This window comes from Sturnira hondurensis, unplaced genomic scaffold, assembly GCF_014824575.4.
Source record: "Sturnira hondurensis isolate 20B ecotype Veracruz unplaced genomic scaffold, ASM1482457v3 Scaffold0022201, whole genome shotgun sequence".
NCBI classification, from domain to species: domain Eukaryota; kingdom Metazoa; phylum Chordata; class Mammalia; order Chiroptera; family Phyllostomidae; genus Sturnira; species Sturnira hondurensis.
The window spans coordinates 9,232,472-9,258,101 of record NW_028094832.1 but is presented as its reverse complement, the minus strand read 5'-3'; the positions used below and the strand labels follow the sequence as shown (position 1 = coordinate 9,258,101).

The 25,630-nt window shown below is 40.8% G+C and overlaps 1 protein-coding gene across 2 annotated transcripts in view; it reads left to right on the top strand.

Moving 5' to 3' along the window:
• KLF12 (KLF transcription factor 12) overlaps positions 1 to 25,630 on the top strand; it is a 424,438-nt gene that overhangs the window by 288,843 nt on the left and 109,965 nt on the right. For both annotated transcript variants that reach the window (XM_037034842.1, XM_037034843.1), the window contains exon 5: positions 13,848 to 13,983. In XM_037034842.1, the coding sequence (XP_036890737.1) occupies positions 13,848 to 13,983 (136 nt within the window). The remainder of the gene's footprint in view (positions 1 to 13,847; positions 13,984 to 25,630) is intronic.

The window sequence follows — 25,630 nt, the reverse complement described above, 5'->3', positions numbered from 1 at the left end:
GGAATCGAACCTGTGACCTTTCGGTGTGTGGGACAATGCCCAATCAATTGAGCCCTACCAGCCAGGGCAACAGTAACAATTTTTTAAAATCCAGACATAGATATAATAAGAACTTATCACCCACACAAATTTGCTGAAAGATGTAAAGGATACATTACTGAAAGAGGTAAAAGAACCAGAAGGAAGATGTAAAGGATACATTACTGAAAGAGGTAAAAGAACCAGAAGGAAAGGTGAGTTTAGAGCTGATTTTTAAGATATAGATTAATACTTATATAGAGAGACAAATTTTAATTAACTCAACATTAAACCATGAGCCAGATTTCCAGACTCTAAGGAAAAAGAACCTAGAGAAGGTGGAAATGTTCATTGGGAGTTACGGCATGCTCAATCCTTCTTGCGTTTTGGAGGAGACTAGATATGCAAGATGACTGTAGAGAAAACTGAGAATCTGACTGGACGAAGCCTTATATTATGGAGAAATGGGCACGTTTCTACGTCAGTGGGAGTGTGAATTGATTCACCTGTTTGGGGGAGCAGTTTGGCAGTATCTCATTGAACCGATGATCTGCATACCCTGTAACCCTACGACCAGGTGCAGACTACACGCAGGCTTGCACTAGCCGTTCTCACAGTGTGCATGATGAACAACTTAATTTCCTGTCACCATAAGAACAGATAAATAATAGTGGTGTATTTACAGAGTGACATACTAGACACAACACCTAAAGTAAAAGAAGAGGATGTCTCAAATGTAATGTTAAGTGAAAATAACCACATCATAGAATATGCTGTCATTAAATGTGGTTTTTAAAAGAGCAAAACTGTACCGGTGGCGGGTTGTTCATTGACACACATGTAGAAAAAGCCTAAAACGTGCACAGAAGGGTACACACCAGGATAATACGGAAGCAAGAAACAAGGTAGGAAAAAAATACAAAGAACCAACTATTTCTGTGATGTTTCACTTTTTTAATGATCTGAAGGAACTGCCGCAGATGTTAAAGTTGTGTGATCATTTGGGAGAATAAATAGGGGGTCATCGCACGTGTCTATAGAACCTCTAAAAGGATTTGAATTTTATAAGCAAGTTTGTGGAAGCAAGTGCTGGCTCATATGTTAAATGGCTGGTCTTTATCCATCTTTTTCATGCAGGATTGTGGGGTGTGAGAGACTCTGGGAAGCCGCCGTTTTCAGAGTGTGGGGTAGTTGAAGGAGAAGCAGGACTAGGAATCCCGATGTGGTTAGTTGATGGCGTAAGTGTGGTGGACACAGAGGAAGAAGCCCTTTACTAGCACGTGAACATGCATGGCGTGTAACGAGCCAGCAGGGCCTCCCAGACCCCTGCATGGGCTCAGGGACAGCCAGTGCTCAGTGCTGCAGGGACCTGCAGCTTTAGTTAAGGAAACCAGAATAGAGGATGATCAGAGTGCATATTAGTAGCAAACTATAAATTTCAGAAGTTTATTCAAACGTAAATGTTAGTGGTTGTTACCAGTAAAAATTACATTTATCTTTATTTTTATATTCAAAGAAAATACTATCAAACTTTTGTATTTAACACCTAAATATACCCAAACTTTTCCTAGGAAAGCCCAAGACCGCAGCTTCCATCAGAGAGCCCTTGTATTTTCCTTCAGGAACTTAGGAGAACCCAGATGGGCTTTCATAAAGAAGTTAGTGCAAACCCTGTTTAAAGTTAGGACACCAAAAGTGACTACTGTGTGCCTTCTCTGCCCTCCCTCAATATGGCATACATTATAGCAGTGTCCTCAGAACACCTGTTTCCCCTCACCTGTCTTCTTGGCAGAATCACAGCTTTGATGGCTTGCTTGTTCCAGAGTCGTTTCTGGAGACGGTGGCACCTACTGCGTGGGCTGCTTTCCTTTCCAAGTCAGAGAGGCTCAGGAGGGGCCTGAGTAAGGCAGCCCCAATGCAGCGGTCGTGTCTGAAGCCGAAGGAAGTCCTAACTTCACTTACAGGTGGCAGGGGTCTCACTGGCTCCTTGGAGGCTAGATAATGTGTCATCTCCAGGTGGGGCTTTTGGCATATTATCAAAATAATGTCTTTAAAAACAACCCGAAATACATAGCGTACATGCTTCTCATTGACTCAATGGAAACTAATGGACTTGTCCTTTCTGATAAAAATATACCACTCATAGAATTAATATGAGAAACACCTGCATGTCCAGTTTTACGTGTAAATTTTTCTCTGAACACTTGAACCCCCACGTCCTTCGACCTAGATCGAAACAGAAGAAACAATGTAACAATATTTGCGTTTTGACCCAAAGATATTCACTGATCATCTTTGAAAAGCCGTTCGGCTCCAGATAGGGCAGTGCTCCCATGGCGCTGCAGAGAGAAGAGCCGGCTGCTACGTTTCCCTCACAAAGGCAAGTTACGTGTAAGGCAGTAGACCCAGGCACAGATGTAACATCTTTCTGCTTTTCACAAAAGTGCGCCAGAAGTCTTACGTACCACTTCTGCTTTCCTGAGTTTCATGTTAGAGTCACGTGAACACAGGCCATCAGTTCATGAGTGAGCCGCCTCCACCGTAGGGCTGGTTTCCACGGTGCCCTGTGCTCTCTGCTTGTGGCCCACCCAGTGATTCTCACAAATTCCTGTAAATTACCAATGGGAAAGGAAACTTATGAAAAATTGTTTAAATGTTCTGCGAGGATGTGCGTAAGAAACATATAATTCTTGGTGGAAATATGAATGGGGTGTAGGGACCAGTGTGCCTGTTCCGGAAGCAGAGTTTTAAGAGGCCAGATGTGACATTGAAAGGAGATCATCAACACTCCTGAAAGCCACAGAGAAATCCAATAACATGCCAGAATCACGTGGACGGTTTCAGAACATGTCTTCAGGAATTCGGAGGGTCTGTTGTGTGTCTAAGAGGACGAGTGAAATCCCAATTACGTATCAGAAATTGCTATTACTCCGGCAGGCGTACGTGTAAGTGAGCACAGAGAGCAAAACCATTTGGAGGGGTTGGAGGGCGGCGGCAGGACTGATTGGAAATGCACCACAGTGGTTCCTGTTTCCATTGACCTTCCTACAGCTAAACCAGCAAAGAACCTTCCTATGACAAGTTACTCACATGCCCTCTGTACATAGCATAGCTGACATGGAAGCAGGACTGTTGGTCCCAGGCACATTCCTCTGCCCTTTCTTAAGTATTTCTTATATCTAAAGCACGTAAGACAAAGACCATGATTCACTGGTACATAAAATTGTCATATTAAAAAAAGATGGAGGCTAAGGCAACAAATTCTGAAAAGTACAAAGGGAAATCACAACTCACCATACATGCACAATGAAATATAGAATTTATAGCTAAGTTGTAAAGAATTGTATAGGTACCTGGATAGTGTCTTAACTAAACTTTCTTTATTATTGTTATTGTTTAATCCTCACCCGGCGGATGTGCTTACTGGTTTTCGGGAGAGAGGAAGGGACAGCTAGACAGAGAAATGTCAGTGTGAGACAGAAACACCAATCAGTTGCCATCCATAGACACCCCAACTGGGGATCAAACCCCCAACCTAGGCATGTGCCCTGACTGGGGATCAAACCCACAGCCGTTTGGTGAATGAGACGATGGTCCGACAAATCAAACCACCAGCCCAGGACTGTCTTAACTAAATTTTGATTGTTATTCTTCATTATTTTTGTCACGTGGGCTTTTTTGTCCCCTGTTAGACGAGAACTAAACTGTTTGGAGGTCAGTCTGGAGGAGGTATTTGGAAGCTACCTCTAGGAGCACGCACCATCCTGGCCTTTGCTTCTGATGCTCTGGAACTTGAGGGGAAGTGTTAGGACTGTGCAGTGAAGGACGTGTGACTGAGGTTTGCGCTGAGATGAAAAGGCTTACTTGGGGAAAAATTATTGTAGCAAATCTCAATGTATTTCTTGAAACATTCAGTTCTACTCAGTCCACAAACCAGAAAATATAGATGGAGCAAAAGGACCAATTAAGTGAAATAAAAAGTGAATAAAAAGACCATAAATGAATGCCCTAAAATCTTTTTCTCTTTGCATTACAGATGAACATTAGTTCAGTGATCTCATTATTCTCTCTATGTACTCACCACAAAATGACTTTATCATTAAGTATTTTAAACCATCTCCATGTAAAGTGGATAGAGTTTTGAATAAATCAGTTGGAGCTGGTTGGCCAGGGTTTGGAGCTGTTGCAAGGAACCGACAGAGCGGAAGCTCACGGGAAACAGCAGTGTCCTGAATCTCCTCCGAGGGCTGCTGGAGTTCAGGGCTCTCGGCTGACTCTGGAGCGCCCTGTATGGTGTTGCCACGCATAGTGTAAAAGTCCACTTATTACAGGAAAATGTTAGGAACTTTTTTTAATTACCAAGGCCTTTTGCCTTTGAAGATATACTTCCAGTGGACACAAGGCTAAATCTCTATTTGCTTTCCTTCTACAAATACGAAAAGTAGTTTTAGTTACGGCTCTTTAGAAAAATGAAATCCTAGTAGCCTTTGTGGTAATCTCAACAAACATTAATTTTTAAGCTGTATTTTTAAATGACTGAATTACTTCATTATCGTCTCTGAGCACTAACTCATAGAAATAATAGGTATGTTGAAGTATCTAAAGTATTTTTTCTGAAAGAAAAAGCCTGTTTCATGTGATATATCTAAAAAATGGATAGAAATTATGAACATTTTCTTCCCATGTCAATCCCATGGGCTGTTTAAGCTAAAAATATAATTAAGACTTTATAGAGCAATAGAAATTTAATAATTGTGACTTCTCCCCACAAATGCTAATATTAGAATATAAGCCAGAATGTAGTTTTTAAAATAAAATGAGAAGTAGACACTTTTATCATTATATTGCAGAATCTTTTGCCAACTGGGAACCATTGTGATCATTTTAAGTAGACACCTGCATTTATTACCATCATTTTCATCAGTAAATGTTACATTTTACTGTGTATAAGGGAGTATAATTGATACAGTCTCTCCTCAAGGAATAGACAGAATAATCAGTGATCTATAATGAGTATATGCCTAAGTATAATTCAAAATGGAAAAGCGCAAGAATACCTATGTATATGGGTGTTTTTTGAAAAGGAGACATTGCATTTTGTTAGAAATGAAAGGAATGTTCTTGACTAAGGTACTGCTTTGTAGGAAGGGTGGGGTTTTTTTAACTGAATTGCAGATGGGAGGGAATAGCCAGATCCAGTTGGATTAGGGGCTTTGGGGATAAGATGCATTAGAATTCCCAATAAAAAATGAATTGTGGAATCCTTGGGGAGAGCTGCTAAGCCTTATTTGTTAGATGGTGGGAAAAATCCAAGGTTTTCCAATGAGTAATGTTTTTGAGGGAAGTTTTTCTTTCATGGAGTTACTGAGAAGTCCCATATGGGATGGATGTCTGTAGCAGTACTTGGAGGAGGTTCATTCAGAAGCAGTATGAAGAGAAATGAAGAGCTCCAGAAGAATTGTGATATAAAAGCAATACAAACTAGCAGCGGATTTAATAAGTGAGACAAATGACATGAATGAGAGTTTTGAACATAGGTAATCAGGAGAGGGATGGTTCTGTGAACTGAGGCTTGAAAGAGTAGGACTCAAGTTTGAAAAGACTTTTGGACATTCAGGTGGAGAAGGATGTGGAAAATACAAGGCTAGAGTTTATGGGGGAGGTTGGAGCTGGAAATGGGGATTTGGTATTCCTCTCCTCTGAGAGAGTAGCTAAAACTATAGAGATCGTGGCATTGGGTAGCATTTTTGAGAAGCTCGCCAATAACGGCAGAAAGAAGAGGGTAGGTAGGTAGTGGAATCTGAAGAGGGAAATGAACATTTAGGTGTATTCACAGAGAAGAAATAAAGAGGGGGGTAAAAGGAAGGAAGGGAGGATAAGGGAGAGGGAGTGGGGGAGAGAGGGGGAAGCAATAGAGTGAGAAGGAGAGACGCAAGCAAATTAAGTAATGTATAACAGAGTCTACAAATACTTCCTCGAAACTAAATCCAAATGCTAAGTAAAATAAGTCACACAGAAGAAGTCAAGAACCAATTTCTCTGGAACTTTCTGAGCTTCCTGGACTTCTTTGAAGTCTCTTTCCTTCCCCAGATTGGGCCCAAACAGGAGCACAACAAGACACGTCGTAATTAAATTACCCAAGATTAAAGATAGGGGAAGAATCTTAAAAGCAGCAAGAGAAAAGGAGACAGTTACCTACAAAGGAGTTCCCATAAGACTATCAGCTGATTTCTCAAAAGAGAACTTACAGGCAAGAAGGGGCTGGAAAGAAGTATTCAAAGTCACAAAAGGCAAGAACCTACATCCAAGATTGCTCTATACAGCAAAGCTATCATTTAGAATGGAAGGGCAGATTAAAGTGCTTCCCAGGTAAGGTCAAGTTAAAGGAGTTCATCATCACCAAGCCCTTACTATGTGAAATGTTAAAGGGATTTATCTAAGAAAAAGAAGATCAAAACTATGAACATTAAAATGACAAGAAACTCACAACTATCAGCAACTGAACCTAAAAAAACAAAAACAAACTAAGCAAACATCTAGAACAGGAACAGAATCAAAGAAATGGAGATCACATGGAGGGTTATTGGTGTGTGGGTGGGGAAGAATGGGGAAGAGGTGTAGGGAATAAGAAGCATAAATGGTAGGTACAAAATAGACAGGGGGATATTCAAAATAGTATAGGAAATGGAGAAGCCAAAGAACTTACACGTACAACCCATGGACACGCACTAAGGGTGGAAGGAGTGCTGGTTGGAGAGGGGGTGCAGGGCAGGGGGGGATAAAGGGGAGAAAAATGGCATAATCAGTAAAATAGACTTTAAAAAAAGAAAATAAAGTTTAAAAAAAGTCAAGAACCACATGATTATACTCATATGTGGGAAGGCAAAACAAAGCAACGAAGAACAAACAAGACAAACACACTCAGACACAGACAGCAGTGTGGCGGTCACCGAAGGGAGGGGTTACAATAAAGGGTAAAGGGGTCAGAAGGAGACAGAAGGTGACACGGTGACAGAAGGAGATGTGACATTGGGTGGTGAGCACAAAGCACAATATATGGATGATGTATCATAGAATTGTACACTTGAAACCTACATAATTTTATCAACCTAAAAAATTTCAGTAAAAAAAATAGAAGGCCAGATGGTAGTTTACGGCAAGCCATGTAGTTTCTGTGACAACTACTCAACTCTGCCATTGGAGCACTAAAGCCACCAGAGACAGAATAGAGGAGCACGGTTGAATAAAACTTTATTCACAAAAAGCCGATGTCAAGGCCCACAGGCCCTAGTGTGCCCAGTCCCTATAACCAGGGGAGGAGAGGGTTTTAAGGAGGGGCTGGGAGTGAAAGTGAGAGATGACCGCAGTCTGGAGGAAGGCGCAGTGGCATTATAACTGAGAAGTGGACTTTGTGCAGGGGAATTACCAGGACATTATGAGGTTATTTTTTAAGATAATGGGAGCAGAAGCCATTACACTGTCAAGCATGCAGATAGGAATTGGGAGAAAAATGAATAAATTGCATATTATATCTGCACAGTAGCAACATCTGAGATTTACATAACTGATTGCATTTTTAAGTCTTCATTTGGGGTTATATCAATCACAGTTGCTACTGTGAGGCATACAGTCTCGTTAGCAGTAACAGAAGTAAAGAAAGTAAGAAACAGAGGATGGTGGAAACATCAGTAACCAGAATAGAACCCTGGGAGAGCGGGTTGCAATCTCAGAGTTCACCATATTTTGAGTCAGGCTTTATTTACTTCTGTATTTTTCTCTCATCGTGTATGTCAGCATGCTAGAAGAATTAGGCACGTATTTGAGCAACTGCTATTCTGAAGCCAAATGAGATCAGAACGTCAGTTGTGCAAATATATTATGAAGAGCACGCTTGATCACCCTGCAGGTAATAAAGTCCTGAGTTATAATATGTACAGACAGCTTGAGGTGAGCAAAGAGCAAAGCCAGTGCAGTTTTTACAGAGTATCAATATTCATGTCACTGATGATTCTCGTGCTTCTGTCTCCGGCTGGGTCTCCCCGACGCCTCACCCCCGTGCTCCTGGCTCAGATAGCCAGGGTGATCCTTATCAGGTGACACAATTCAGATCAGGTCGTTCTTGTGCTCCGTGCCCTCCGGTGGCCTTCCTTCCCAACCAGAACAGAACCCGACGTCCTTCCATTGTCACTAGCCCTTTCTGTCTGTGCCCCTCCACTTTGCTGTCCTTTTCCTGGCAACAGGTATGGCCACCTTGGCAGGCCTCAGACACATGGAACCCACCCCACCTCAGAGCCTTGGTTCCTATGTTTACTGCCATTACTCCACCTCCACAAACTAAATCGGGTCAGCAAGCCCTCCTCAGCGCCTCCAGGCCTTGCTGGGATGCGTCTTCTTTGGGAGGCCTCTCCTGACTTCCCTCTCTGAGATGCTCTGCCTGCCTCTCGCAGCCCCTACTCCTCATCCCTGTTCTGTCTTTCTCCATGCCATGTGCCTGACGGAGTACGTGGTTTTACTTCTCTGTTTGTTTTCTGGCCTTTGCCAGAAGCAGGAGTTTGAATCTGCCTCCTTCTCTCCTTTCTCCCCAGCACCCCGTAGAGGGCTTGGTACCTCACAAGTGCCGGGTAAATATCTGTTAACTGAATCCGTAAATGAATGTTTGGGTCAAGGGACGCGACAGTTTTATATGTCATCCAGTATATAGTCTGTAGTGGTTTAGGCACATTTAAAAAGAAAACTGCCTCGTTTGGATTTGTCCCGGAGAAGGGGAGAGACCCGGAGATGGTGTCGTGTAAGGGACGGCTGCAGAAGCAGTAAGTGCGCAGTCAGGGTGAGACAGATTGAAGATCCACCGAGAAGGGCTGGGCAGGGCCCAGAATGTTTTGCGTAGGTTAGTTCATTTACCCACCAAGGATGAGCAATGAGAAATCAAGTGCCTGAGGTCAGATGGCCGCAAGTGATGGCCGAAGTCACACTCTTGTTCTCTAAAGCCAGAGCCATGGTTTTATCCTAGAGAAACGCTGTGACTGTCCTTTTTGGAGCAATTCCTGCACCAGCCGAGCCAGGCCGAGGAGGATGCTTGCACTCACTCTCTGAGTCCTGGGTGCTGTGACTTCTCCCCATGTGTCCATTCTCTCTGCCCTCCCTCCTTCCCCCACCGCCCTTCCTTCTCCTGGAGAGCAGCAGGCCTCCCAGAAGCCAAGGCTTCCTCACTGGGGCATGTTTCAGCCTGGGCAGGGCAAACAACGAGGGCATCTGCGGGGAGCAGGCAGCCTGTCCGTGGGGGAAGGAGGGTGGGGCAGGCTGAGGACACCCCAGCCGCAGCAGCTGCTGGCTGCCTCACCCCCCCCCCCTTTTACCCACCTGCGTTCGCTCCTCTGCCCTGCAGCCCTGATGGGTGGAGGTGAAAAGGCCTGAATAATTTCTTCTGTGATTCATCCTGGTTAGGAAAAGTTCATCTCTGGGTTTCAGTGTGTTCCTAGATTGTTATCTTGTGCACATTTAATAGGGTGGCTGATGGGAAAACTTCTTTTCCTTTAAGTATGGCTGAATAGGCCAGTTTATTTCTAAGGAAGTTAGAAGGGCATTTAATCCTTTGGTGGTGCCTAGGAAGGGGAGGGAAGAAAGCACACTGATGCCACAGTGTTGGTGTCAGCCCACCGTTACACGGGGAGAAGTCAAGTTTATGTGTCTTCTGGGAGTGAAAGAGAGGCAGGCGTGGAATGGAGCTTTTGGAGGATCCAGTGGAGTGAGCCCCCTGTCAACCCTGAGCTTGGGCCGGAAAGTGTGCTCTCCTGAGCAGCAATGCCAGCCCCTGGCCCCTTCCGGTAGAAACCTACCAGAGGCGCAGTGAAGGATCATAGAAGATGCTTCTAAAGCCAAAGCCCCTGTAAATACATTTGCATATTTTGGCTTGAGAAGGAAATAATGTAGGATATAATATGTGGCTCTTATTTTCTTTTCCTATATTAGTAGCCCACTTAAATGTATGCCAGGCAGGGCCAGGCTTCCTCTTAGGAGGGGAGTAGAAAGTTGTGCGATGGTCTGGCTGTGACTGTAGCTGCAGTTTGTCCACATCTTGGCTAGAAAATCTCTGGAGGGAGCTGGAGAAGTAACATGGTGCATTGATTGTGTATTGCTGCATAACCAGTCACGCCAAAACTTAGGAGATTAAAATAGCAGCTGTTTTATTTGCTCAGAGTTTTGTTAGTCAGATATTTGGAATGGGTTCAAGTTCAGCCAGGAAATCCCTGTGATAGTCACCTACATGGGCATAGGTGGCTGCGGTGTGGCTGGTCAGCCTAGCGTGGCTTGCTTCCATCAGTTGGGGTTGGCTGCCCCGTGAGCACTGTGGCTCTGTGGCTTCCTGGGCTTCTTCACATGGCGGCAAGGTGGTAAAAACAGCAGATGTGTCACAAATCATGTACCATCATTAATCGAGGTGATCTTCACAGGAGCGCCTTGCCGTAGGTGCTTGTTTGAAAGACAGAGTGAACAGGTTCCACTTAAGGTGTTGGCGTTCTGCGGTTATCTTCCTGGGGAGTTTGTCCCACTGAGTGACGTTCACGGTGTTCCGCAGGACCTCTGACTCAGGGGTGGCACCTCGGCCGGCAGTGAGCGGGCACCCCCAGCACGGTTGGATCCCGTCTTCATTTAGGAGGAACAAACTCTCAAATGTAAATTGATGCACACAGATCATCTACTGCCCTCTCGTGCAGGGATGTGATGCGTTGTTGCTTCCGGTGCCCAGGTTACTGTTCCACTTCCTCCGAAGGGGCACTCCAGAGAATGGGTGCTTCCTAAATGAGCTGAGAGACGGGAAGACTAACGAGGGTTCACTAGGGTAGATGCCCCCATCCCCCATTGAACAAGGGGAGTGCGGAATTATGCAAGTATGCAATCATCTGACCTAATCAGCAATGCAGATTTTCAAAATCCTTCTAATTACTTCCTCAATTTGGCTGAAGGTACGGTAAAAAGACTTTCTCAGCGGGATGGAGCAGATGTAGTTCATAATATTGATTGAAAATATTGGAAAGAAATCCTCAATTATAATGTTCCTGAAAAGTACATCAAAAATATCATACTTAACATATTTTAAACTCTCATTGAGATATAAACATAACATAATTTAGATGATCAACTCTCGCCCCAGTTATTTGAAGTCTTTTGCTTGGCCGGACTTGAACTTTCAGTCAGGTTGCTTAATAGTTCCTTGCCCACATCTTCGTTGAGTTGTATTACTTACCTGTGAGAGCTCCAGTTGTCTTGGACCTGATGGGATCACCAAAATTATTCCCTTATCTTCAGCTGTTTGTTGATTTTGGCATCTTGGCAAGGGAGTCTTAGTACATCATGTTTCAACAACTTTCAATTGTTGACATTTACAGGCAACGTAATACCACACAATATGTAATTTGGAAGCCTCGATGGATCTGTTACTCATTTTCTTGGCTGAGGTTGAGTAGTTTTGACTGATTGTTCACTGAATCATTCTAGAACAGATTGCCCAAAACTGTCTGGGAATTCCTGGTTGCAATGCCTGTAGCATCTCCGTGTTCTGTGCTGGAGAAGTGCTGTGTGTGCATCTTAACCTCACATGCTGTGAGCCGGTCAGTGTCTTTTCCAGGACGTGCTGTTCAATCTTGAATGATAGGGGACCTTCAGTGCCTTTGGAGTGCCTGAGCTGAAGTAGCCCTGTTATCAGATGGTTGTGGAACTTGTTCCTTTCTTCCACAAAGAGTTTCTCTGACATCCCTCTTCTAGCAAATTTTCTCTACAGATGAAATGGGAAGTCTTTTTGTCCCATCAAATGCAGGGCAAGGAAGACATTCAACACTGATACTTATCGCATTTGAGGAAGTGAATGCTGTATTTCAGGAACTGGTGAGGGCTGAGTCACGTGACGGCGAACTGTTTTATTTGAGGGCCAGAAAATACAGATAATCTCTAATATATGATTTAATTTCTTTGCTAGTGACTGAAACTAGAGCATAGTTATGCAATCGAAAGTCGTAAGATGTAACATCTTTCTATATCCAAACTCTAAAATATGTAGCTCAGAGTTTCTCAGCCTGCCACTCTGGACATTTTAGACTAGTTAGTTCTTTGACATGGGGACCAGCTGTCCTGGGTATTGTGGGATGTCTAGGAGTATCACTGAAAATGCCAGTAACAGCCCTGGTTGGTGTGGCTCAGTGGGTTGGAGCGCTGTCCCAGAGCCAAAGGGTTGCGGGTTTGATTCCCAGTCAGGATGCGTGCCTGGATTGAGAGTTTGATCCCTGGTCCAGGCACATGAGCGAAGTAGCCAGTCAATGTCTCTATCTCTCTGTCATCGATGTTCCTCTGGCTCCCTTCCTCTCTCTCTAAAAGCAGTGAAAAAATGTCTTTGGGGAGGATGAAAACATCTTTTTAAAAAGATGCCAGTAACACCTCCCTCCCAAGCTGTGACAAATCCAACTGTCTCCAGACATGGCCGAGTGTCTCCTGGGGAAAATTTTCTCTTGTTTGAGGACCCCTAGTTTAGATTATTTGAGTTATTTTCTCCTTAATGGAACCAACAATTACCAAGCACTTTCAGTGTTCATACTGCATGCTAGTATGTGCATACTTACAGGAATAATGCGTGGCAGACCCAGCAGGCCAGTAGGTTCAACAGGTACACACTCCTTCCTAACCGAGTGTCATCACAAACATGTTGAAACTCTCCAGGTACAGTTTTTCTATTCATACTGTAAATGTTAGGCAGAATCATAAACATTTATCTGTTCGTGGGTAAAAAAAAGGTGAAGTATTAAAAAAGAAAATTGAAATGTGCTCAGATGTCATTGTAACCATGATTCTAAGTGGATTTGCTGGGGTTTTTTGTTTTGTTTTGTTTTGTTTTTAACAATCCATGGTAGCTTTAGAAATGTTGTGTGGGCAGGTTTGAGGAGCAGCGGTCTGGTTGGAGCTGGCTGGCGCCAAAGCCACATGTTCTAACCACACAGTTGTGCAGCGAGTGTGGGACTTGTATTTGGAAGGTGTGTGTTCTGTGCGTGACGTCAGGGCCGGTGGAAATCCCACACAGGGGTTATCAGAGCTGCTCGTAGAGAGAAGGAGGCGGAACTGCAATCTGATTTTTACAAATACGAGTTCATTCAGGTGTAAAATGTTGACTGCCAGTCTCTTGTTTGAAGGGATCTGATGGTCAGCAGGGCTGCAATCATCAGGCTGTCCGTCTCTTGCTTTGGCAAGTTCGCAGTGGGCGGGGAATTTTATCTGGAAATGTCTTTTTGAAGAGTACTTATAAACACATAGGCAAAATGCTACTACTACTACTTCTGTCCTTTGCTCCTGTCAGATTGCAGTGATGAACTGCAAGATCATCATTCACTGAAGTGTGAAAAACCACCTAAAACTTGATTTAAGTTTTGTGAACCCTGCTCTTCTTTTAAGCTTATCGTGAGAGCTTACGCAAGGGCAGTGGGATGGCCAGGACTCTAGCAGCAGAAACAAGGAGGAGCCAGAGGGTCGAACGGTAACCTAGGAGCTCCCTGCTCAGCTTCCCACCGCTCAGGAGAAGTTGTCCTGGGTTTTACAGTTTCTATTCTGCAGTCATACCCTGAAACTACTGAGAGCCGTGGAGGTTTGGGAAATCGAATGCACGAGGGAGAAGAGTCAGTGAGTACTCAGTACATGAATTACATTGCTTGCACTAATCCCTGGGATTTCTAGAGAATTCAGTGGGTGTGATATACACAGAAGAGACCTTCCATGCTTGATGTTGGTCCAGGACGAGGTTAACTTACTGCGCACTAATTTTAATTCATATATATGCCTTTTCTTCCCAGCACAAATGGACCCCCGAGGCCTATCTCCCAGACAAAGTAAAAGTGACAGTGATGATGATGACCTGCCAAATGTGACCTTAGATAGCGTTAATGAAACTGGATCTACGGCCCTTTCCATAGCCAGAGCAGTTCAAGAGTAAGTATCACATTCTCAGGATGAAATAAGATTTGCCAAGGTGTTCAGTGGATAATGGAAATAGCGGCATCTCCTGTCCCCAGACCTGTCATTCTAGCCCTGCACTGGCACGCGTGTCAGCATCTTTCCATTCAGCCTGCTGTTCTTCGGGAGGAGACGAGGGGACAGCCGGGGGGCGTTCTACGTAGCTGAAAATTTGTGTTTTGATTAGAAATGAGAGTTCTATGCATCTTTGCTGACACCTCCTGCCCCTTCTCCTTACCTCTAAAAAAAAGTTTCTTCCTTCTGAGTGTCACTATCCCATTCTCATCCTCATTGTTATTACTCATGTACAAGAGTAAAGAGAAATAAATATAGCAAGTATTATTGTTTTGATTTGATAGGAAAGCACAGTATAGCTTTTTTGAAATTTCAAACTTGGGAGACAATATGTTAGCACTTGAAAAATCAGAACCATATGTAATTTTTTTAATAAAGATTTGATTCATTTATCTTTAGAGGGGAAGGGAAGGAGAGAGGGAGGGAAATATCAATGTATGGTTGCCTCTCGTGTGTCCCCTGCCGGGAACTGGCCTGCAACCCAGGAATGTACCCTGACTGGGAAATGAACCACGATCATCTGGTTCGCAGGCCCTCGCTCAATCTACTGAGCTACACCAGCCAGGGCCCATATGTAATTTTTAAAAGGATCCTTTCTCTTTCCTTTTGTCCAGACCATAGGGTTAGATTCCAGCCCTTGTTGATTGAAAGCAGCTGTTTTTCTGCCATTGCCAATTCTGTATTTAGAATCGAACCTATGGCTAGTCTGTCGATATGTGTTTCTCTAGAGTAATTTTTAATAACATAATCTTGAAGAAGATGAGGATTTAATAGCCACAGTCATTGCTGACATGCATGCTGATTGACAGTTTACTCAAAATGATTTCAGTTACGTCTCATATATGAATTCCTTCTTTCCCAAGTACCTACTGTGTGCCACATATTAGACCTTGAAATGAAAAAAAAATTAGTATAACATTTTAGAATTTAAAACATTTGTATATATGTGAGCGTATAAAATGAGTAATGTATCTCTATGTAATATATTATTTACATTATATATGTATATATACAAATATATATGATATATTAGAGGAAATCAGTATATAGTGGATCAAAAATGAAATTAAGTACCATCTCTGGATTCCAACTCACATTCAGGCTCTTAATATCTGTGTGATTTTGGCAAGTTATTTAACGACTCAGATGTGTCTTTATCCTTAGTGAGAAAATCAGAACACTTAGTTTACCAGACTGTTGAGAAGGCATGATACAGTTAAAGGCATGAAAAGCACGTCACAGAGTTTGAGCCCATAGTAAGCTTTGAGTAATGGTGGAAGTAGTGTTATAATGTGTAGTGGTAATGGTAGCAATAGTATGTGGTGTGAGTACATGACAACTAGGAAATAAACAAGTGTCTGATGTACCATTGTTCTGACTGGACAAGTGAAGAGGACCAGAGAAGTTAAATGACTTGTCCAGAGTCACATAATAAATGTTAACAAGACAAAGTTTTAGACTTCTGACTCCGAAAGCCAGTCTTCTAAAAGATCCCCTAATGTCTCTTTCCATAATATCCTTCTGCTTAAACATTTATAAAAGCATTTTCTTCAAATTTGTTTAAATAACTGGTTACAGTAACCTAGTTTATCCAAAGCAAATGCCAGCATGGACCAGGATGGGCACTGAGTCGAAGGGGTTACTGGAGTTGGACTTAGAATGATGGTACACCAGGGTACCTCGTCACTAGTTCAGAGACCAGGACAGTGGTCCCAGGTTTGCGTGGGCTGAGTCCTATTGTCGGAGATTCCATGATCTCATCTGTAAAATTAGACTAAGTGATGTCAGGTGTCAGTGCTGAGATGAGTAATAAATTTCACAGATGGTTTAATCACATTGCTGTCCTGCATACATATATGTATGCGTATGTATATATCTGTGTATACATGTTTATAGACGTGTGTTTCTTTTAATTCAAACTTTTGATTTTGGGACTGTGATTACTCAAATCTAAGTTATGCTCACTCCATTTGGGGCTTATATAGCAAGGAATTGTATTAATTTCTTAAACATAACCATTTTATGCTTCCAGTATTACATTCTTATAATATAATAATGAATATTATTGTGAAACTTGTAATAACCTCAGAAACCAGATATTCTTCTTCAACATAATGCTCCTGATTTGTTGTGTGAAGACATTTTCAAGCCACAATATTTTGTATACGTGTGCCCATGCCTGCCTTTATTACTGTTACAAAAGTCACATGTGTACCTAGGAAAATGCCAGATTCATTATTCATGGAAGTGTTTTCATTAAACGAGTAATAAAGAATACCAAGCTGTCACCTGGGAAGCCCTCGAATGCCAGGACCCATCAGTAGTTCAGCAGCCATCCTTCCCCTGAGCGTGTGTGTGCCACCACTGGAGAGTGCGGAGGTACTAGCAGACGAAGCAGAGAGATTGTTTTTCAGAGACCTCTTCAATGTAGCTCTATTTCAAAACTTGCAATAATATATGGCTAGAATATATTATTCAGAAAGTTTTGCTCTGGCACAAATAAGTATATAATCCTTCCTAGAGAATTAAGAAATAAAAACTGGACCTGGGTCCACCCAAAGTTAACTTTCAGTGTACACAATCGTGACGTCTGTCTGCTCTTCTGTCCTTTTTTGCACATCTCTGTGTCATTGTTAATCGCTCTTTCCTTTCCTTCTGTGTGTCTTTAGATCCTGATGTCTTCTGTTAACTCATAAGCTGTCACACAAACAGAAAAAAAAATTCTAAGATATTGTGATCAATAAACGAATGCATTAACTAATAAAAAACTGAAACAACAGCTTGGCATGATCGAGATGAGATGATTTTGAAAGGCGTCCGCGGATCTGTCTCCTGCCCTTGCTGAACTTCCCTGAAAGAGTTAGATTGAGAAGAATGTTTGAAGGTAGAGAGGTGATGACATGAAAGATTTGTGCACAGTAGTGGTAACACATTTTAAAGGACCCGGGCAACCAGTTCACTTTTGTCTTTCCAACTAGAGACCAAAAAAAAGCCATGGTTTAGGAGGGGGTTGAAGGCTGGCCTCTTATTCAGTGGCCACCACGAGAGTGGCAGAGAAGAGAAGGAGGAAGATGAGAAAGGAGGATGCTAGGGAAGACTGACACTAGAGAGAGATGTAACTGCCTTGTCCTGGACCAGCCCTTAAAACAGGAGGCCAGTATGCAGGGTGAATTTCTCCAGCTGAAGCTCTCCTTTCCCATTCAGGGTCATAGTCATGTCACAGGCAATAATCATTATAGTTTGAATTTTTAATTTGGTGCTTTATTGATATTATATTTAATGGCATAAAAGTTAATATGCTAATAAATGTTTTCTGAATGGCTAATATACTATGCATTTTACTGTTTACTGGTTTTTCCAAATGAGCTGTTATTAAAGCTTCAGTTTAAGAAATGTTTCCTTTGGTTTGAAATGCAGAAGTTGTTGGTTGGAATTGCATCCCCTGCCCCGCAACAAATATTCACATACTTATCTTTAAATAAAAAAGAACATTGCTTGCCGGCTAGAGCAGAAACCTGAGGTTACCTCGATTTATATAGATTTATCTAATGAGGCTGCCGATCTGTGCTAGGATGAATCATTTCAACCACTTTCATCGATTCACGTGATTCCTGTTTATCAGCCCAGCATCAGTGAGTTTCAGATAAATTGGAAGAAATGGCCACAGAGAGGCCCATGGACCAGCTCTACCCTTTTCTTAGTTCAGTTGTAGAGATGCTGTCCGAGTCAGAAACCATGTGCTCAGTAATTCTGACAAAGCCAACTCCCAGCAATTCATAGAACATCTGTTTTGTTTTGACCTGTTTTTCTTTTTCTTTTTTTTTACTCCTGATGGTATAATAGGGTCATTACCCTTAACAACTTGACAAACATAATTATGAAATAAGCATTTGGGAAAAGAGAGGTACAGGCTCATGATTAGAGCAAATTATTATAATTAACTCTTACCCTAGGCAAAACAACAATATTTTTTAAATAGGCAAAGTCTGGCTTTGTTATCCAGAACCTCTAATCTCTGTACCCCATTTACTTCTTTTTTTTCTAATTCCAAACATTCATAATCCTCATTTGTTGATGTGATTAGAATAATCAGCTTCCTTCAAGTTAGAGTGTAAATGAATCATAATATCTGAGATAGGGCCCTGTTCAGAGAAATTTCTGCTTCACCAGGAGCAAGCATTAACCTGAAAGAATAAGGCTATAGATACAATACTTTCAGTAAGAGCGAAATGGGAAATGGTAGCGTGGTGGGTGGAGAAAGCGGATGAAAATGCTAAGGATGTACACCTGTGTGTCTCAGTTTCGGCCCTTTCAGAATCGGTAAGTTCACATTACAGTTTAACTCACACCGTATCTGAGCAGTCTACCCTCCGATTTTAACTATAACTCTCAGAGGGGAATAAAAGCAGCATAAATGTAGTGTTAATAACTTTTTGCTTTGGCTAGCATCTCTGATACCTGCACCTGTTAAAAGGATATTTGTAAATGGTTCATTGTTGATTACATTTCAGCTAATTAAAACACTTCACTGTTTTCCTCCTGTTTTTATTACAGTTGACCTTTGCCTTACCCAGGCTCACTTATATGTGGATTTTTTCAATAAATATTGTAAATGTACTTCCCTTATGATTTTCTCAATAACATGTTTTCTTTATTCTAAGAATATAGTTCATAATTCATACAACATACAGAATGTGTTCATTGACTGTTCATAGTATCCGTGAGCCTTGTAGTCATCAGTAGGCTATTAGTAGTTAATTTTGGAGGGGAGTCAAAAGTCACAGTAGGTTTTCGAGTGCACAGGAGTCAGGACACCCCCCCCCCCCCCCAGCTGTTCAAGAGTCTGCTGTGTGTTGTTCATGTGAAGTGGTCTCTTGATGAAAAACCATGGTGAATTACTGAAAGTAGATAGTCTTATCTTTAGTGGATTTTCACTTAAATGCTCTTTGAAAGAATAGATAGGTAGCAAGTTTGATATGGGATTGTTTCCTTCAAAATTAAGAACGATCAGACATCACAGTTCTTAATTTAGAAAGTTGCATTTAATGACCAAAGAAAGTCAGAAATCTTGAGGGGGTGATTATTTATTTTCTTCATTTTTCTCATTTCAAACTTCTTGAACATATACCTCCTGGTAATCTCCTTATTTACAATTGTGCTAATGTCTTTAAATTACAGCAGGAAATAGTACTAGAGGCGAGGAAATGAGAAAAAAAGAAAGGGTCGTTTGTGAGAATCTACTTTTTGGCGGATTCTATGAAACTTTTCAGTTTTTCTTTAATTTGCCCTATGATCCTACAGAGAAAACGACAGAAGCTCAGAGAGGTTAATTCTGTTCCCAGAGGTCCTACCACTGGTGATTAGCGGAGTTCATATTTAAACCCAAGTTTGTCTGACTGTAAACCCATATTCCCGCATGGAGGTAGCTCCCATTTTTATGCTGTGCCTTTAAAATCTGTAATCCTATCCAAAACAACTATCCAAAATCAGCAAAACTTCTTGAGTCTTAAAAAGTAAGAGAACATTTAGGAACTAATTCCAGATTTCTTTTATCTTCAAACTCATTGTTACTTTAAGTATAATCTGATTTAGGAGAAAATGATTCTTTCAAATGCCTTCAGAGAAATTTTTAAAGGCCTTTCTCTTCTGTAAATCATAAACAGGTTCTTTTGACATTTTAAGTATAAACTTTATTTTAAATTTAAAGAAATATCAAAACTAAATAGTTTTATAAATTATATCAAGCACTTTAAACATAATGAGAATGTTAAACATTAATTCTCAATTCAAAACAGTGACATTCATTGAATACACCCTGGTATTGGCCAATATGAATCTAGTTACTTAAATCTAGTAATTGATAGGAGTTTAACTGTTAACCCTGCCCAAAATTCAGTGATAATTAAAGGGTTAAGCAAGTTTTCTGTGTAATAGCCCAGATAGCTTTTTAAAATCCAAAACATTCATACCCCCAGGAAAATGATAAAAACATATGTAATTTGTACTGAAGAAGTTGATTAAAAGGCTGCTTTGGGATAGATGCACGTTACCTTAGAAAGCACATAGGCAGCCAAAACGCCTAATTGAATATAGGTACCGTTCCCTCACAGTGACATAGCAAACTGCAGGTTTTTTATTGAAATGTGAGGAAATAAAATACAAATCGATTACAGTGTTTTTTAGATCAACCTCACTGTTACTGTTATTTCACTTAAAGTGGTTACTGCAGGGAAAATGTGGTTTCAGGCACTATTCCGTGTAAATATGAGGGCTGACATCCCCAAAGCCAAAGCGTGAACGTCCCTGTTAGAACCACTGTCAGCCTTTAAACAGGAAAGTCTGTCCAAGTGCTGAAGTGGCACTGTGTTGTCGTACTGTACACCCCTGGACTGAAAGATGTCGTGTCATTCCCCTCATCTGCTGATTAGAAAAAACCCAGCTGAGCTGACGGTGCCCAGAGAAAACGTCAGAGAACACAGCGTGTCCAGTGCTTCCCACTTCTCCTCTTAGATCCTTCCCAGAGCAGTGTCTTGTTAAGAGAACTTATGTCTTTATTGAATAAGCCTAACATGTTTGGGACACCTTCAAATTCCTATTTTATGTCTCACCTTTGATTCAGACCTTGAGACGGAAGCCCAGTTCTCTCAGAGTGACTGTCCTCGTGGCTGAATGATAAAATCTGAGAGGCTTCACTGTGTTGCCTGGGGAAATAATTACGACTTTGTTAGTTTGCGCTTCTTTTGAAGGAGGTCAGAAAAAGCTACTGAATAACTGTGAATGGATGCATATAAAAGCTAACATAGATGCTTAGCTTTCATTAGCCCAACAGTCTTTCAAGCCAAAAAAAAAAAGAAATTAAAAATAGCAAAAACTGAATAAATCAGTCTTTGGATTTAGTAGCAAATGGAGATTGTAGTTTATACAGAGTTCCTCTTATCTGCTTTGGTGGACAGTGGTGGTCTCTTTTTAAGTTAAGAAAAGTATACCAAGTTTGGGCAGTAATTTATGGGATTTTTGTGGTGGTTGTTGTTGTTAGTTGGTTCTTTAGAATTTTTAAATTTAATCTTTATTGTATTTTTTCCATTACCATTTAGTGCCCTTATAACCCCCACACCCCAGCAGTCACCACACTGTTGTCCACATGCATGAGTCTTTTTCCCCTTTTGCTCAATCCCTCCCCTTCCTTCCCCCTACCATTAGCTGTCATCTGCTCTCCATCTATGAGCCTGTCCCCATTTTTCTTATTCAGTTTGTTCATTAGATTCCACATGAGTAAAATCATATGGTACTTGTCTTTCTCTTACTGGCTTATATCACTTAGCACAGTGTTCTCTAGGTCCATCTATACTGTCCCAAAGGGTAAAACTTCCTTATTTTTTTTATGGCCAAGTAGTATTCCCTTGTGTAAATGTCCCATAGTTTATTTTATCCACTCATCTACTGATGGACATTTGGGCTGCTTTCAGATCTTGGTGATTGCAAACAATGCTGCAGTGAACATAGGGGTGCTTAGGTTCTTTCAAATTAGTGTTGTGGGTTCCTTTGGATATATTCCCAGAAGTGGAATAGCTGGGTGAAAAGGCAGATCCATTCTTAATTTTTTGAGGAAACTTCATATTGCTTTCCACAGTGGCTGCACCGGTCTGCATTTCCACCAACAGTGAAAGGGTTCCCCCTTCTCCACACCCTCGCCAGCACTTGTTTGTTGATTTATTGATGATAGTCATTCTGACAGGTGGGAGATGATATCCATTATAGTTTTAATTTGCATTTCTCTGATGATTAGTGACCCTAATCATTTCTTACGTCTATTGGCCATCTGTGTGTTTTTTTTGGAGAAGTGTCTGTTCAGGTCCTTTGCCCATTTTTTAATTTGGTAGTTTGTTTCTTTGTTGTTGAATTTTGTAAGTTCCTTTAAATTTGGGGTATTAACTGCTTATCAGAAGTATCAGTGAATATGTTCTCCCATTCTGTGGGTCATCTTTTTATTTTGTTGATAATTTCCTTTGCTGTGCAAAAAAATTGTATTTGATGTAATCCCATTTATTTTTTCTGTTGTTTCCTTTGCCTGGGGATATATATATATATGATATATATATAAATAATATGATATAATATTTCTATGAACAATGTCCGAGATTTTGCTGCCTATGATTTCTTCTATGATTTGTATGGTTTCAGGTCGAACATTTAAATCTTTGATCCATTTTGAACTTATTCTTGTGTATGGTATAAGAAGGGGATCTAATTTCATTTTTTTTGCAGGTATCTGTCCAATTTTTCCAACCATTTATTTAATAGACTGCCTTTAGCCCACTGTATGTGCTTGCTTCCTCTGTCAGATATTAACTACCTATAAAGGTGCAGTTTTGTTTCTGAGCTTCCTATTCTGTTCCATTGATTTCTGTGTCTGTTTTAATGCCATTACCAGGCTGTTTTAATTACTACAGCCTTATAATATAGTTTGATATTAAGTAGCATAATTCCTCCAATTTTGTTCCACTTTCTTAGGATTGCTGTTGTTATGAAGGGCCTTTGTGAGTCCATGTAACTTTTTGCAGAGTTTAGTTCTATAAAATACATCATTGGAATTTTTATAGGAATTTTGTTGAATCCATAATTGCTTTGGGTAGCATGGTTGTTTTAATGATGTTGATTCTTCCTGTCCATGAACACTGTATGTGCTTTCACTTATTTGTGTGGTCTTTTATTTCTTTCTTCAGTGACTTATAATTTTCTGAGTACAGGTCTTTCACCTCCTTGGTTAGGTTTATTCCTAGGTATTTTATTCTTTTGGTAGCAGTTGTGCATGGGCTTGTTTTCTTAATTTCCCTTTCTGTTAGTTTGTTATTGGAGTATAAAAATGCAACTGATTTCTGGATATTAATTTTGTATCCTGCTACTTTACAGAATTCATTTATCAGTTCTAGTAGTTTCTTGGCGGAATCTTTGGGGTTTTCTATGTATAGTATTATGTCATCTGCAAATAATGACCACATGACTTCATCCATTCAAATTTGGATGCCTTTTATGTCTTCTTCTTGTCTGTTTGCTGTGGCTAGCACTTTCAGTGCTGTGCTGAATAAGAGGGGTAAAAGGGAACAACCCAGTCTTGGTCCTGATCTTATGGGAAATGCTTGTCATTTTTGTCTGTTGATTATGATACAGGCAGTGCATTTGTCATATATGGCCTTTATTATGTTGAGGTACATTCCCTCTATTCCCACTTTGCTGAGAGTTTTTTTATCATAAATTGGTGCTGGATTTTATCAAATGCTTTTTCTACATCTGTTGATAGAATCATATGGTTTTTATCCTTCATGTTATTTATGTGGTATATCACATTTATTGATTTGTGAATGTTGCACAGACCTTGCAATCCCATAATGAATCCCACTTGATCATGGTGTATGATCTGTTTGGTGCATTGCTGTATTCAGTTTGCTAATACTTTGTTGAGGATTTTAGCATCCATATTTATCAGGATATTGACCTATAATTCTGTTTCTTTATAGTGTCTTTATCAGGTTTTGGAATTAGGATAATGTTGGCCTTGTAAAATGAGTGTGGGGGCCTTCCCTTCTCTTGCATTTTATTAAATAGTTGTAGAAGGAAAGGTGTTAGTTCTTCTTGGAGTGGTTGGTAAAATTCACCTGTGAGCCATCCAGTCCAGAGCTTTGGTGTGTTGGGAGTTTTTTTCCATGACTGCTTCAGTTTCACTAGATGTAATCTGTCTATGCAGATTCTCTGGTTCTTCCTGATTTATTTTTGGAAGATTGTATGTTTCTAGGAATTTATCCATTTCATCCAGGTTGTCCAGTTTTCTGGCATATAATTATCATAATATTTTCCTACAATCCTTTTTATTCTTTGGTGTCCATTGCTATTTCTCCTCTTTCATTTCTAATTTTGTTTATTTGGATCCTTTCTCTTTTTTTCTTGATAGGTCTGATTAAAGGTTTCTCAGTCTTCTTTGTCTCTTCAAAGAATCCGCTCTTGGATTCATTGATCTTTTGTAATATTTTTTGGACTCTATTTCATTTATTTCTGCTGTGATCTTTATTATTTCTTTTCTTCTACTTACTTTGTTTGTTGTTCTTTTTAAAGTTCCACAGATTTTGGATTATTGTGTCCTCATTTTCATTTGTTTCAAGGTATCTTTTGATTTCTTCCTTGATCTTCTTGTTGACCCATTCATTGTTTAATAATATGTTATTTATTGTTTAATAGCTTTCATGTGTTTGTGTGTTTTTCAGTGTTCATCTTGTGATTGATTTCTAGGTCATACCATTATGCTCAGAGAAGATGCTTCATATGTTTTCAATATTCTTAAATTTAATGAGACTTGTTTTGTGTTCTAACATGGGATCTATCCTAAAAAAATGTTCCATGTGCACTTGGAAAGGATGTATATTCTGCTGCTTTGGGGTAAAATACTCTGAAGATGCCAATTAAATCCATTTGATCTAGTGTGTCATTTAAGGCTGCTCTGTCCTTGTTGATTTTCTGTGTGGAAAATCTATCCATTAAAGTCAATGGGGTGTTAAAATCCCTGACTATGACAGTATTTTTGTCTGTCTCTCCCTTTGTGTCCATCAAGATTTGCCTCACATATTTAGGTGCTCCTACGTTGGCCGGGTAAGTGTTTACTAGGTTGATATCCTCTTGTTGAATTGATCCCTTCATCATGATGTAGTGTCCTTCTTTGTCTCTTAGGATAGCCCAGGTTTTAAAGTCTATTTTGTCAGATATAAGTCCTGCCAACCCAGCTTTTTCTTCCTTTCCCCTTGCATATATTGTCTTTCTCAATCCCTTTACTTTTAGTCTGTGTGTATCTTTCAAACTGAGATGGGTCTCTCAGAGGCAGCACACACATGGAGCCTGATTTCTTACCCATTCAGCTACACTGTGTCTTTCAGCTGGAGCATTTAAGCCATTTAAGTTGATTATTGGTAGATACGTATTTAGTGTCATTTTATTGTTAGACTATTTTCCTCTGTTTTTCTTCTCCTCCTCCTCCTCCTCCCTCCTTCCTCCTCCTCCTTCCTCCCTCCAAGCTGTTTAACATTTGTTGCAGTACTGGTTTTGTGTTCACAAACTCTTTTAGCTTTTTCTTCTCTGGGAATCTCCTTATTTCTCCTTGGATTTGAAATGATAGCCTTGCTGGCTAAAGTTGCCTTGGTTGTGGGTCTTTGCTTTTCATCACCTCGAATATTTCATGCCCCACTTTCTTCTGGCTTGAAATGTTTTGTTGGAAGATCAGGTGGCAGTCTAATTGGTGCTCCCTTGCGTGTAGCTACCTACGTTTCTCTTATGGCTTTGGGGATTTTTCTCCTTATCTTTAAGCCTTGTCATTTTAATTATGATGTGTCTCAGTGTAGGCCTCTTTGGGTCCGACTTGTTTGGGACTTTGTTAGCTTGCTAGACTTCTGTGTCTGGACTTCACCAGGTTGGGGAATTTGGGGGTCATTATTTCTTCATATATGTTTTTGATCCCTTGCTTGCCCTCTTTTCCTGGTATTCCCATGATACGGATGTCATTATGCTT